The 12,209-nt window shown below is 36.5% G+C and overlaps 1 protein-coding gene across 2 annotated transcripts in view; it reads left to right on the top strand.

Annotated features, from left to right (window-relative positions):
- Positions 1-12,209, top strand: part of LOC306842925 (cadherin-13-like) — a 311,991-nt gene that overhangs the window by 151,377 nt on the left and 148,405 nt on the right. For both annotated transcript variants that reach the window (XM_079374136.1, XM_079374137.1), the window contains exon 6: positions 11,312-11,456. In XM_079374136.1, coding sequence (XP_079230262.1) covers positions 11,312-11,456 — 145 coding nt within the window. The remainder of the gene's footprint in view (positions 1-11,311; positions 11,457-12,209) is intronic.

Raw genomic sequence — 12,209 nt, 5'->3', positions numbered from 1 at the left:
TAATTTTGGTGTGAACATCTATAATTTTCACTGTTGTGAAAACCCGTATTTTCTCATTCTCTCTCTTCCTTCACATTTAATAAGTCATTTTCATTCAAATGAAATCACTGTCTGCTCATACACTCCAATTTTCGCTTGGGAAAATTTCTAGGGATGCTAGCAGAAACTACTACCTCGCTGGTATAATGAAACAACAGGCGTTGCAGTGGGCTGAAATGAGGAGGAATATTTCTACAGGCGTACTGGGATGTGGCGCTGCCTCTTGCTGTGACCCTGTCGGGAGAATTTAACCTTGCCGAGAGGCTTTAACATGAACATGGATCTTTATAATCTTTTGAACCATGTCAGTGGCAAAATGTCACAGAGATGCTCATCATGACACAAAGCACTGTGCTCAGCAGTCTGAAACAATTTTAATTCTGGGAAGATAAGAATCATTCACAGACATAGGAAAAGTGTAACGCTTCAGTGTTTCTTTTTGTGCCGAATGAGATTTCTAATCATTGAAACTGAAGTTTACAATCTGAGTGGTGCAAAAGAGATTTAAAATAAATCTGGGATCCCACAGGAATAAAATTAAGAACAAACAAACACTTTCATGTTGGATTCTCAGGCTGATTTTGCAGTGTTGTTGAGAGGAAACAACACTTGGGTATAATGTTCTTTGATAGTTTACACACAGATTCATCTTTTAACTGACTGCGATAATCTAAACCTTATGTGTACAGTGCAAATTTTATTTTTTTAATAGAGCTTTCAGTTTTTCAGTTTATGAGTTTTCAGTTTTTAATGTTTTCTATTTCTTTTTCTTTTCTTTCTTTCTTTTTAAGACTCTTATGCATAGGTTGAATTTGATCAAAAATACAGTAAAAACAGTAATATTGTGAAATATTATTACAGTTTAAAAGAAATTTTCTGTAATTTATTACCTGAATTTTCAGCAGTCATTACTCCAGACTTCACTGTCACATGACCCTTCAGGAATATGTATTTTCTATTTTGTTTTGTTTTGTTTTTTGTTTTGTGCTTTCTGCTTTGTGTTGTGGAAACCATGATACATTTAAAGGCTTCTTTGATGAACCGAAAGTAAAAAAAAAATCATAATTACAATTTTATTTGAAATATATATATATTTTTTGTAATTTTCTCAATGTATTTACTAATTGTAGTTTAATGCATCCTGTAATTTAAAGCACCCTTGCTAAATAAAAGTGTTAATTTTGAATGAAAATGTATGTAAAACAATGTTAAAATAATCTAGATTTCCAAACATAAATCTCATAAATGTTGAAACATTAACCAGAAACTGACAGGTTACTGGGTCTCATCGGCCACTGTTTAGTTAAATGTTCACTGGTAGTTAACACTGATGTTGTCATTTTGTTGTCATGAATATGTTTGCTAATAACCTAATGGAAATGTTGGCAACATTTTAGCAACTATAGTATTTAGTTTCTTATTTGTAGTTAGCAAATAAATGCATTTCCTGGTGGTTTGCCACAAATTGAAGGGTAAACTTCTAATAGGGGGTTTTATTCAGAGTGTCTCTGCATGTCTTAAATATAAACATTTTTAAATGTGTAATTATTCATATTAAGGTAATTGAAAATTGCTGTGTACATGCATGGCCAATAGTTAGATTATTGCTGCTATTGTTGTAAACACAGCTAATGAGGTGTACTGAGACAAATCCTGCATTTTCAAGTGTTTGTTTGCAACTGTATGCATGAACAGATTTCTTAATTGTAGGGTTGTGTCATGACTCAGTCACTGTCAGGTATAATGGTGTAATGGTTTCTGTGCGCTAGACTGCTGACAATCATTTCCATCCATCAGAGCAGATAACAACCTTCATAGTATGACAAGTCTTGCCACATGTGCTGGACACAAACCCACTCATTGATCTCTTGTTGCGTTGTGATTTTTAGTATAGTGAATTATTAATAAGGGGACTGAGTAGCATAGTTAAAGACCAAAGTGCCCTGTGATGTTAGATTTAGAATATTCCATTTTAATTTTATATTCATATTTTTTTCTTATGAAGAAGTCTGATATGTTAAGAGTATTGGATAAGGCATGAATGTTACATATATGAAAAAGGTTTCTTGAATAATGAATTGTTTTAAATAATAGAATCACACCCCTTGGCTGTAGAGATGGCAGTGCTAAAGGGAAACCTATACGTTTGTCATTTGCATCTACTCTCTCTCGCACTCTAACACTGATTCAGTGAAAATCCCACCTCAAATGAGAGACTGTTGACATTGCCGTTAATTAAATAAAAAAATATATATATTATATATATATATATTAAAACAAAAAAGTTACTTTTTTTCTCTCAATTCTGAGTTCATCTCTCACAATTCAGATTATTTTCTTGTAATTCTGAAGGGGAAAAGTCAGAAATTTGGTGACAAACTCATAACTGTGATATATAAAATGATTTTCTTAGAATTGCAAGAAAAAAATTGACATATAAACTCCGAAATCTGATGGACTTTCTCAATTTTGAATTTACATCTCGCTATTCTAAGTTTATAGCTTGCTATTGTTTTTCTCCGAATTCTGAGGTTACTTTTTGCAATTGTTTTTCTTCTTTTTTTTTTTCATAATCTGCATACTCTGGATTTACATCTTTCAACACCTTTCTTTTAAGGTAAAAAAAAATATCAAAGCTAAATGAATTGTGAGATAAAAAGTCACAATTACTGTTCCTTTATTAATTTTTATCCCGTGGTGGAAACAGGCTTACATAGGTTGTAGATTTAAAGGGAAAGTTCACCCATAAATACAATTTTGTCATCTTGTACACACGCATCTCATGTTGTTCACTGAAAATCGTACCTTACAAATCTTGCACAACTGGTATTGTCAACATTCCCTTTAATTGTATGAAAAAGACCAGCTTGGAGAATTAATACTTACTATTTCCATAAAAAAAAAAAAAAAAAATGTGTAGTCAAACACGTTTGGAAAGACATGAGGGTGATTTTCATTTTTCAGAATGTTCATTTTCAGCTGAACTATCCCTTTAAATATACTGATGATGCTATTGTAAGAAACTCTCTCTTCATATTGACGTGAGAGCGATGAATATATAGTACAAAGGTCCAGTGGGAAAGAGTATGTGTGAATATTATTTGCATAGTATTGACAAATAATGTGACAACTGTGGTCCTTTTTTTGCAGTAATCAGGAACAGAGTGCAGACATAAAGAGAGTAGGAAGCGAGATTGGGAGCAATGTAAAGTCACAAGTAAGGCTATAAATTCACACAGAAGAAATGTGGACAGATGTGGTCTTAGCAAAACAGACAGACTGACACTGGCTGCATGGTAGTGTAACAGCCAGAATGCATGCCAATGGCCGGATGCCTGCTCCGAATGTAAAGTGATGCATCACACCAGCACAGCATTAAAAGAATTAGGTTTGTAAATTGATTTTTTTTTTTTTTTTTTTTTGTATAGCATTTGCATTCTGATTATTTCAGTTGTTAATGCATTTAGTTCTGTGTTATGTAAATGAAACTCATTTGTATAACCTTTAGGTTCAGCAATTTGTGTGGATGCCAGGGTTGTGCATTCAGAACTGAATTAAGAACACCCTTTAATTCAGTGCAAGATGCGGAATTGCAAATTTGAAATTAAATGTAGGTAAGTAGAATTAAAATTGGTGTAAAAACATATAACTATAATGTTATATAGCATGTAACATATTTTAATCGATAGACATTAAAAAATTATATTTATCACATCTACTACTGTCCAATGAAAAACCATATACTGTCCCTTTTAGTCCACTACTGTCCTCAGAATCAGAGTGATTTCAGTATATTTGTACCATTTGTTTTGCAGTGGATCACCTGAGGACGTGTTGACTGGAGTGAGGGGAGAGAAAACACTTGTCCATCTCCTGTGTCTGAAGGTTCACAGGGTCTGTGCGAACACCAGTGGGGTATAAGTGCACTTGACAGGGATGTAAACACCCCTCAGATGAGAGTCAGAAAGAGCAGGCGGTAGAAAGGAAGGGCAATAGGATGAAAACAATAGCAACAAATCTTCCAGTTAAGGCTGGGATCTCTGTGGGGAGAGAGTCTGGGATATCAAAGGTGCTTTAAAAGGAATCAGACTTCTGGATATGCGAAGGGTGTTACTGTTTGAAGTCGCCTTACGTAAGTTTCGTCTTTCTCCCATACGGATAATTGCATAGTTGAAACAATGGATGCCTGTGAGCATACATCTCCTGAAAATGAGGCCTCGAACTGTGTGTGCTCAGAAGTGAGCTCCTGTAGTGCGCTGACACGTCTGTTTTACTGAAAATGAGCCACGCCGGGGGTCTGACGAGGTGTAATGATGTTTGATGTCTGCTGTAATGTGCGTGCCACACTTGCTGTAGCTTAATCTGATATAAATGTTGTTTAGCTTCAGATTTAAAAGGCATACATACATAAAACATTTAAAGGAACATGTTTTTTTTTTCTTTGACAGTTCATGCCGACAAGATTAATGTTAGAATCTGAGGGAATCGAGGGAGGCACTGATTAATTTTCTTAAAAAATGCAAATTCATTAAATGGTTCATAAATTTTCTTAAATCTTTGGAAATTAAATGGATAGTTTACCCCCAAAATTTAAAATTGTCATTATTTACTCACACTTATGTAAGTATGACTTTCTTTCTTTTGTGGAACATATCTCAGTGTTATTTATTTATTTCATGAAAAATACATTTAAATAGTTGTCTGTAAATACTGTACATTTCACAACCCCATTTATTGAAACTAATCTCAAACAGCTCATTTAAGACTTTTAGTCAAGTCAAGTCAAGTCTGCTTTATTGTCAATTCTTCCACATGTACGGCACATACATACAGGGAATTGAAATTGCGTTACTCTCAGACCCTTGGTGCATACAGTTAACATTTAAAACACTGACAGTAGACGTTCAAATACAGATAAATACAGTTTAAACATATGTACATACAACTATACAGATATACAAATGAGGACATTGTAGAAAAATAAAGAAAGAGATAGATAAAGTGGCATAAGGCACATGGCAGATAGAGTGCAAACCAGTTAAATAAAACAAAACTGTGCAGATATATGTGTAGTGCAAGAAGAGCTTATCAGTCTATTAAAGTGACAAGAGAACAGTCTTTTTATCAGACTATCCGAAGAGGTAGTTTGCAGTCAATGCTGGATGAGGTAGTAATCAGTCCAATGCTGCACAAGTGACAGGTGCTGGTCACAGTTTTTAAGTGGGTGTGTGGAAGGGTCCTGGGGATGTGGGGATGTGGGGAGCTGGGGGGGGGGGGGGGGGGGGGGGGGGGGTCGTAGTATCAGTGTTCAGTGTTGCATGGGGTAAAAGAGGGGAGGGGGGGCAAGGACGGGAGGGAGTTCAGCTTCCTGACAGCCTGATGTATGAAGCTGTCCTTCAGTCTGCTGGTCCTCGTCTGGAGACTCCGCAGTCTCCTCCCTGATGGCAGCAGACTGAAGATGCTGTGTGTCGGGTGGGTAGGATCACCTGCAATGCGGAGAGTTTTGCGGGTGAGACGGGTGCTGTAAATGTCCTGGAGGGAGGGGAGAGAGAGAAACCAACAATCTTCTCAGCTGCTCTCACTATGCGTTGAAGTGACTTGCGGCAGGATGCGTTGCAAGTGCCATACCACACAGTGATGCAGCTAGTCAGGATGCTCTCGATGGTGCCTCTGTAGAAGGTGCACATGATGGGGGCCGGGGCTCTGGCTCTTCTAAGTTTGCGGAGGAAGTAGAGACGCTGCTGTGCTTTCTTGGCCAGTGCTACAGTGTTGTTAGTCCAGGAGAGGTCCTCTGTGATGTGCACACCCAGGAACTTGGTGCTGCTCACTCTCTCCACAATCGCACCATTGATGGTCAGAGGGGCATGCTGAGTGTGTACTCTCCTGAAGTCAACAGCAATCTCCTTCGTCTTCTCCACATTCAGAGAGAGATTGTTGTCACTGCACCACCCGGCCAGGTGGCTCATAGCGAGCAAAGAAGGCATTCAGCTCGTTCAGCAGGGGGATGGTGCTGTCACAGGTCTGTGGTGGTGGCTTGTAGTCCGTAATGGTCTGTATCCCCTGCCACAGGCTCCGAGTGTTTCTGCTGTCGCTGAAACGATGGGCTATCCTCCTGGAGTACTGTCTCTTGGCCTCTCTGATGCTGCGGGAAAGGTTGGCCCTAGCTGTCTTCAGGCCCTCCTCATCTCCAGCTCTAAAAGCAGCGTTCCGAGCCTTCAGAAGTCTGTAGACCTCCCCTGTCATCCACGGCTTCTGGTTGGCCCTGACAGTGATGGACTTTGTGACCGTTACATCATCAATGCACTTGGTTTTACAATATATATTTGCTTACATTTGATTAGCATCAGAGTAAAATGAATGAATGAATGAATGAATGAATGAATAAATATTATTACTTTTTATTTTAAATTATAATTGCAACTTTTTTGTATTTGCAATTTTATGTCTCACATTTGTTTCTCACAATTGCAAGCTTTATTATTCATATTTGTGACTTTATATCTTATAATGTGACTTTGTTTTGCCATTTATTCCAGTAATTGTGACTTTTTTTCATAACCTAGAGTAGACTATCTCACAATTGCGAGTTTATATTTTACAGTTAGATTTATTATTTGGGGTGGGTTTTTTTCTTTTCTTTCTTTCTTTCTTTCTTTCTTTCTTTCTTTCTTTCTTTCTTTCTTTCTTTCTTTCTTCATTTACTTTTTACTTGCTCTAATGTAGAAACAGGCTTCTGTAGATTAGAAAATATTAAAACTTTTATTTATTATATTTATTTATTATATAAATATGTATTATGTATTATTGTTGGATTGTATTTACTTCCAGGTTTTATTGTATCCTAGATTGTTAGTGTCGTGTCAGACTTTTAGACCACAGTGCAACTATCAATAAGAGCGTCTTTCTAGGGGAATCCTAGCATTAGGAAAGAGTGGATAAAGTATGTATTATATTTAAGATCCCTGAACCAACAGTTATTAATTTAAGGTCATAGAAGATTTTTACATTCTCTTAAAGGGACAGGCAACACGTCAGCTAGTGACAAAACTAATCGACTAGTCGGTGTGAACCCTAGTAAATGTTCTCTCTCTTTCTGTGAATGCCGGAGTGCAGAGCAGCAGGCTGTGATGATGTATCGAACTATTACTGCTATAAACTCTGATGTGGGGAGTCTGTATCATTAAGAGCATTAGATCTGTTGAGCGGAATCATGACTGCACCGGTCGGGACCAGACAAAGAGACTGACCCATGCCTCCGCGAGATACAGAGAAAGCAGTGATGTCATGCAGCGATCGCAGCGCTCTGGTAATGTGCTGGCAGAGGAACTCCCCCGTTTTGGCCACTCTGTGTAATGGATCATTCCTGATGGGCTCTTAGGGTAATGCAAAATGGCAAGTGCTATCATTGGTCATTTCCACTGGGGTGAGAAGGGAGGGGAGACTCATCATCCGTTAACACAGCTAGGAGTTATGAGCCGCTAATTTGAGCTCTTAATGTTCCCGTTCTGAGCCAGGTATTGTTATATAATAGTAATTAATAATAATTAATTTTAGTAGTAATAATAATAATAATAATTTTATTTTATCTTATTTTATTTTATATTTGGAAACTGTTATTCATTGATTTCAGGATTCTTTGAGGAATAGAAAGTATAAAAGAACCGCATTTATTTAAAATTCCTGTAACAATGTAGAAGTCTTTACTGTCACTTTTAATCTATTTAATGTGTCCTTGCTGAATAAAAGTTTTAATTTCTCTCTTTAAAACAAATGACCTCAAACTTTTGAATGGCAGTGTACTCCTTAAAAAATTATAATAATAATAAAAATAAATAAACATGCTTAAATTAAGTATATAGTATAAAGAGTATATATGCAGAATAAAGCCAAATATGAGGTTTTATTACCATTATAATTTGTTTTAATAAAAGTGTGCATATAGGTTGTTGGCATGGAGATATTGGAAACAAAGAGTTGTGGAAAGGGCACCAAAAAAGCCATCTTCATGATTAAAATAAAATAAAATAAGTTGCCAGTTTAACAACATGGCATCAGATATTCATTGGTAAAGTAATTTTTTTTCTATCTAGTGAATGCACTATATGAAGGACACGTCCTTCTTCTAGAATGTTACTTGTAAAGAGTAAACTTTGTAAAGAGTACAAAGGAGGCAATAATGTGCAAAGCCGTCAGCACAAACTAGCAAACTAAAGTTCCAAATGTTGCTTCTACAGAGTTTACAGGTGCGCAAATAAAACATAACGCTACAGGGGAACGTTAGAGGTGCCCAGTAGGAGAGTTCTGAGCTCTTTTATCAGACAGTGATTTGCGTCAGGTTAACGTGTTTCACGGGCCAATTGCTCTGGAGCATCTAGTAAGCAGTAACGTCTCTGGCCTGGGGTATGATGTTTGGCATACAAGCGTGCGTGTTTGAGGCAGAGAGACAGGACGTGCTGTGTGTTTCGCTGCATTTGCTCTGCGTCGCGCACCCCCCAGGGGTGTGCAGAACGCACACGGTTACAGCAGCACTCGGAGAAGGGAGGAATGAATAAGTGATATGGGCTTTGGGGAGGCCCGACTCTGAGGCGGGGCTGAGAGATTGAGGCACAGAAGCGAGGCAGATGCTAGCGCCTCAGCCATCACCGCGCTCTCAGGTGGGCCCTTGTGAAACTTCACACTGTGAAAAGCAGATAAATCTTCTTTCTCTCCTTTTCTTCTCGCGAACCCCTCCTGTCACACTTCCAAACGCATCCCTGCGCTGTTGTTGTTTCATATTCATTCTCATTTTCCCCACATGGCTCTCTGTGTTGTCTACCTGTTTTTAAGGCTGTGTATGGCTTCCCATCTCTCTGTTTCTCTTTATCTCTATATGAATCTATTCTCCCCAACGGGTTTACCTCGTTTTTTCAATCACCTTGGACTCTGTGGTTTGGCTCGTTGCCTCTAATGGAGGATTTTTGGTCCAGTCAGGCAAAAACAAGCTGGGAAAATGGGATAATGAGAAAGAGTTGTGGAAAAATAAAACTTAAATAGATAGTTCACCCTTCATGTAATTACTCTCATGTCCTTGCCAAACTGTCCTTTTGATTTCAATAACAACATTCTTCGAAATAACTTTTCAGTATTTTTTAGCAATTTGACTATACTTCAATATATATATATATATATTCCCCCCAACAGCCATCATCTTTAAGATTCAAAATGTTTATTGCAAAATGTAAAATACAGTAAAATCTAGTTAAAAGTAGAACAGCATTTAATTTGATATTAATTCAAATAAAAATCTAAGAAAATCTTTACTGTCATATTCGATAAATTTACTGTGGCCTTTCTGAATTCTTGCTGTAAATCTAATTAAAATAATCCAATCATGCTGTTTTGCTGTTTTAACTAAATGAAAGATGAATGGTATTTAATCTTTTCATTTAATAATTTATAAGAACCAATATGACAATATGATAATACATTGCAAAATATTTTTATTTTATTTTTATTATTTTATTTTAAAATTCAAGATTCTTTGAGGAATATTCAAGAGAACAGCATTTAATTTTATATTAATTTACATACAAATCTAAAAAAAAAAAACATTATAAATGTATTTACTGTCACATTCAATAAATATAGTGTGGCCTTGCTGAATTCTTGCTGCATTATTATTATTATTATTTTATTTTTTACAATATTTTAAAATATGTAAAATGCTGCTGTTGAACATATTTTAGTGATGATGCAAACAAATCTTCAAACTTTTGATTTGAACGAATCTATTCAAAGCTCTGATTGAAGCATTGCATCAGCAGTTCACAGGCAAGAATCAAACTTTGACTGTGTTGTAATTTGAGTAATTTCTGTCACTAGCATCAGCAAAGTTCATTGAAATATTTTTGCCTCACTCTCATGCACTCTTATGGCTGCAGGACAAGAAGTGATTGTGAAAACATGTCTAATGACAGTCTTTACCTAATGGTCACATAAAAAGTGCATTAAAATCACACCTAATCAAACATTGCTTATCATGACAAACATGTCATGAATATTTGATATATAATCTGGTTTCAGCATCAAACCCTGCATCAGACAAACAAGAAGCAGTGCAATTGAATCAAATTGTGTAGTGCCTTCATAAATTGCCTGTGTATTTCTGAGAACCAGTAATCCATTCTTCCTCTGTATCTGTTCTCCTCAGCACCATTAGAGCAGACAGGCTCTCACACCGCAGATCAGCCGCAATCACAGACAAACCACTCAGGTCTTTCAATAATTGCTGACCACAGGCAGCATAGGTAGCCATTACCCATGAGGCCGTCCTAAAGACCCTGGCAGTCCATGTCTGCCATTTTTGCAACAACATCCGTACTATTTTTATTTATTTTTTTATCACAATCTATGTTTCATGTTTGGTCTGGTTGTTTCTACAGTTACAGGCATTTTTATGTATTATGTATATCATTCAAATATGTTTTAGAGAAATTAAAGCATGACCAAAAGTATTTGTTTTCTTTTTTTTAACCCAACATTTTACATTTTTCAAATTTTCCAAATTTCAATTAATTTATTTAAAAGCATGCTTGAGACAAAACGAGACATTGTTATTGTGCATCACTTTCAATCAAATTACAATTTTATTAAATTTAAAAAGTAGGAAAATATTATTCAGTTGTTTATATTTAGGTTAAATGCAATGCTAGGTATGAAATTAGCCTGAAGACAAAGATGTGCATTTTATTTTAAGATGTTGCAAATTTAATTTCCCAAATGAGTGATTATAGTTGAGGGAGAAATTACATTTATCCATGATGGCTCTGGTGATACTGATAGTATGCAAACTAGCAATTTTGAAAAGTGTGTATTTTTTACATTCTATAGGGCCCATAATTGAAGAAACACCCCACTGTTTCATATCAGTGAGCAAATGGTGAAAGAAAAGAGAGAGAGAACAATGTGAAGTGTAAAACATCTCTGGAGATTATTGTTTGTGCCAAATACCTTATTATTTTTAAACATTGTAAATTTCTTCAGCTGGCAACACAGGATGTTAATGTTCCTTTTATTAAAAGTCCAGTCATCCATCAAAAGTTTTCTTCAGTTTTCATTCTAAGATTAAACTGTTTGCCAATCATCTCACATTGCAAGTGAAATCTCAGTTGCCTAACACTGAAAGCAACCAAAGAAGCACTTTATTTCCTCTGTCAATTACTCCCAGAAACAGCTGAATCTTTCCTTTTTGCATATGTGTGTATAAATCACTCTCTTACTCTCTCACCCACAGCTCCAGGTATCCACCACTGACCTTAGTGGCAGATTGGTAGAGGGACCAGTAGACCTGGACGTGTCTGTTATTGACCAGAATGACAACCGACCGATCTTCAAGGAGCCGCGTTACTCTGGGGAGGTTCTGGAGGGCTCCCCCACAGGTACTCTTCTCTGACCTAACAGTGCTCATGCTCTCGTGGTTGGAATGTATGTGCCTAGGGAACTGATTACTGGAAGTGGAAAGTCGAAATCAGAGATGGCTAAGGGTCTAAAAGTCCTTGACAATAGTGGTTGGAGAGTAAATATGGTTTGTTTGATGGAACATACTGTAGCCTGTGGACAATAAGGATTGTACGTTTTGTGGTTTCTCATTAGTTGACAGGCCTGATTAGTTGATTAGTTAGCCTGATTATTGACAGTTCTACATTTTTTAATGATACCTACAATTATGTTGGCTGGTTGAAAAGATGTGTGCAGTTACTTTGAGTGAATGTATGATTTTCACCTGGCAGATGGTAGAGCCCAAACATTAAACCTGAAACAAAAACAGTTTGTTTTTTTTGACCGAGTTCAGTTAGCAACCACCTGTGAGTTATGCACATGCAGACCAACATCACTCAGTTCTCTTCAAAAAAAAAAAAAAATCAGTTTTTCCGATTTCATCATCTTACATGAAGAATGTGCTACACAAATAATGTGTTTTACATCATGGCATCTAAAGCGTTTGCAAAGGGTTGCACAGGATCTCTTTTGTTTCTTCTCAGCGTAGCTATAAAGCAAAAATGACATGTTTTATTTAAAAAAAAAAAAATTTAGTATACTTTGGAAGTCTTCCCTAATGAGCAAACACATTATCACCAAGCGTGTATGTTCACACCGCATGCCACAAAGATATCTTCGCTGAGCTAATCTTG

Source organism: Barbus barbus (assembly GCF_936440315.1).
Source record: "Barbus barbus genome assembly, chromosome: 23".
Classification (NCBI taxonomy): domain Eukaryota; kingdom Metazoa; phylum Chordata; class Actinopteri; order Cypriniformes; family Cyprinidae; genus Barbus; species Barbus barbus.
This window is presented reverse-complemented; position numbering and strand designations above follow the sequence as displayed.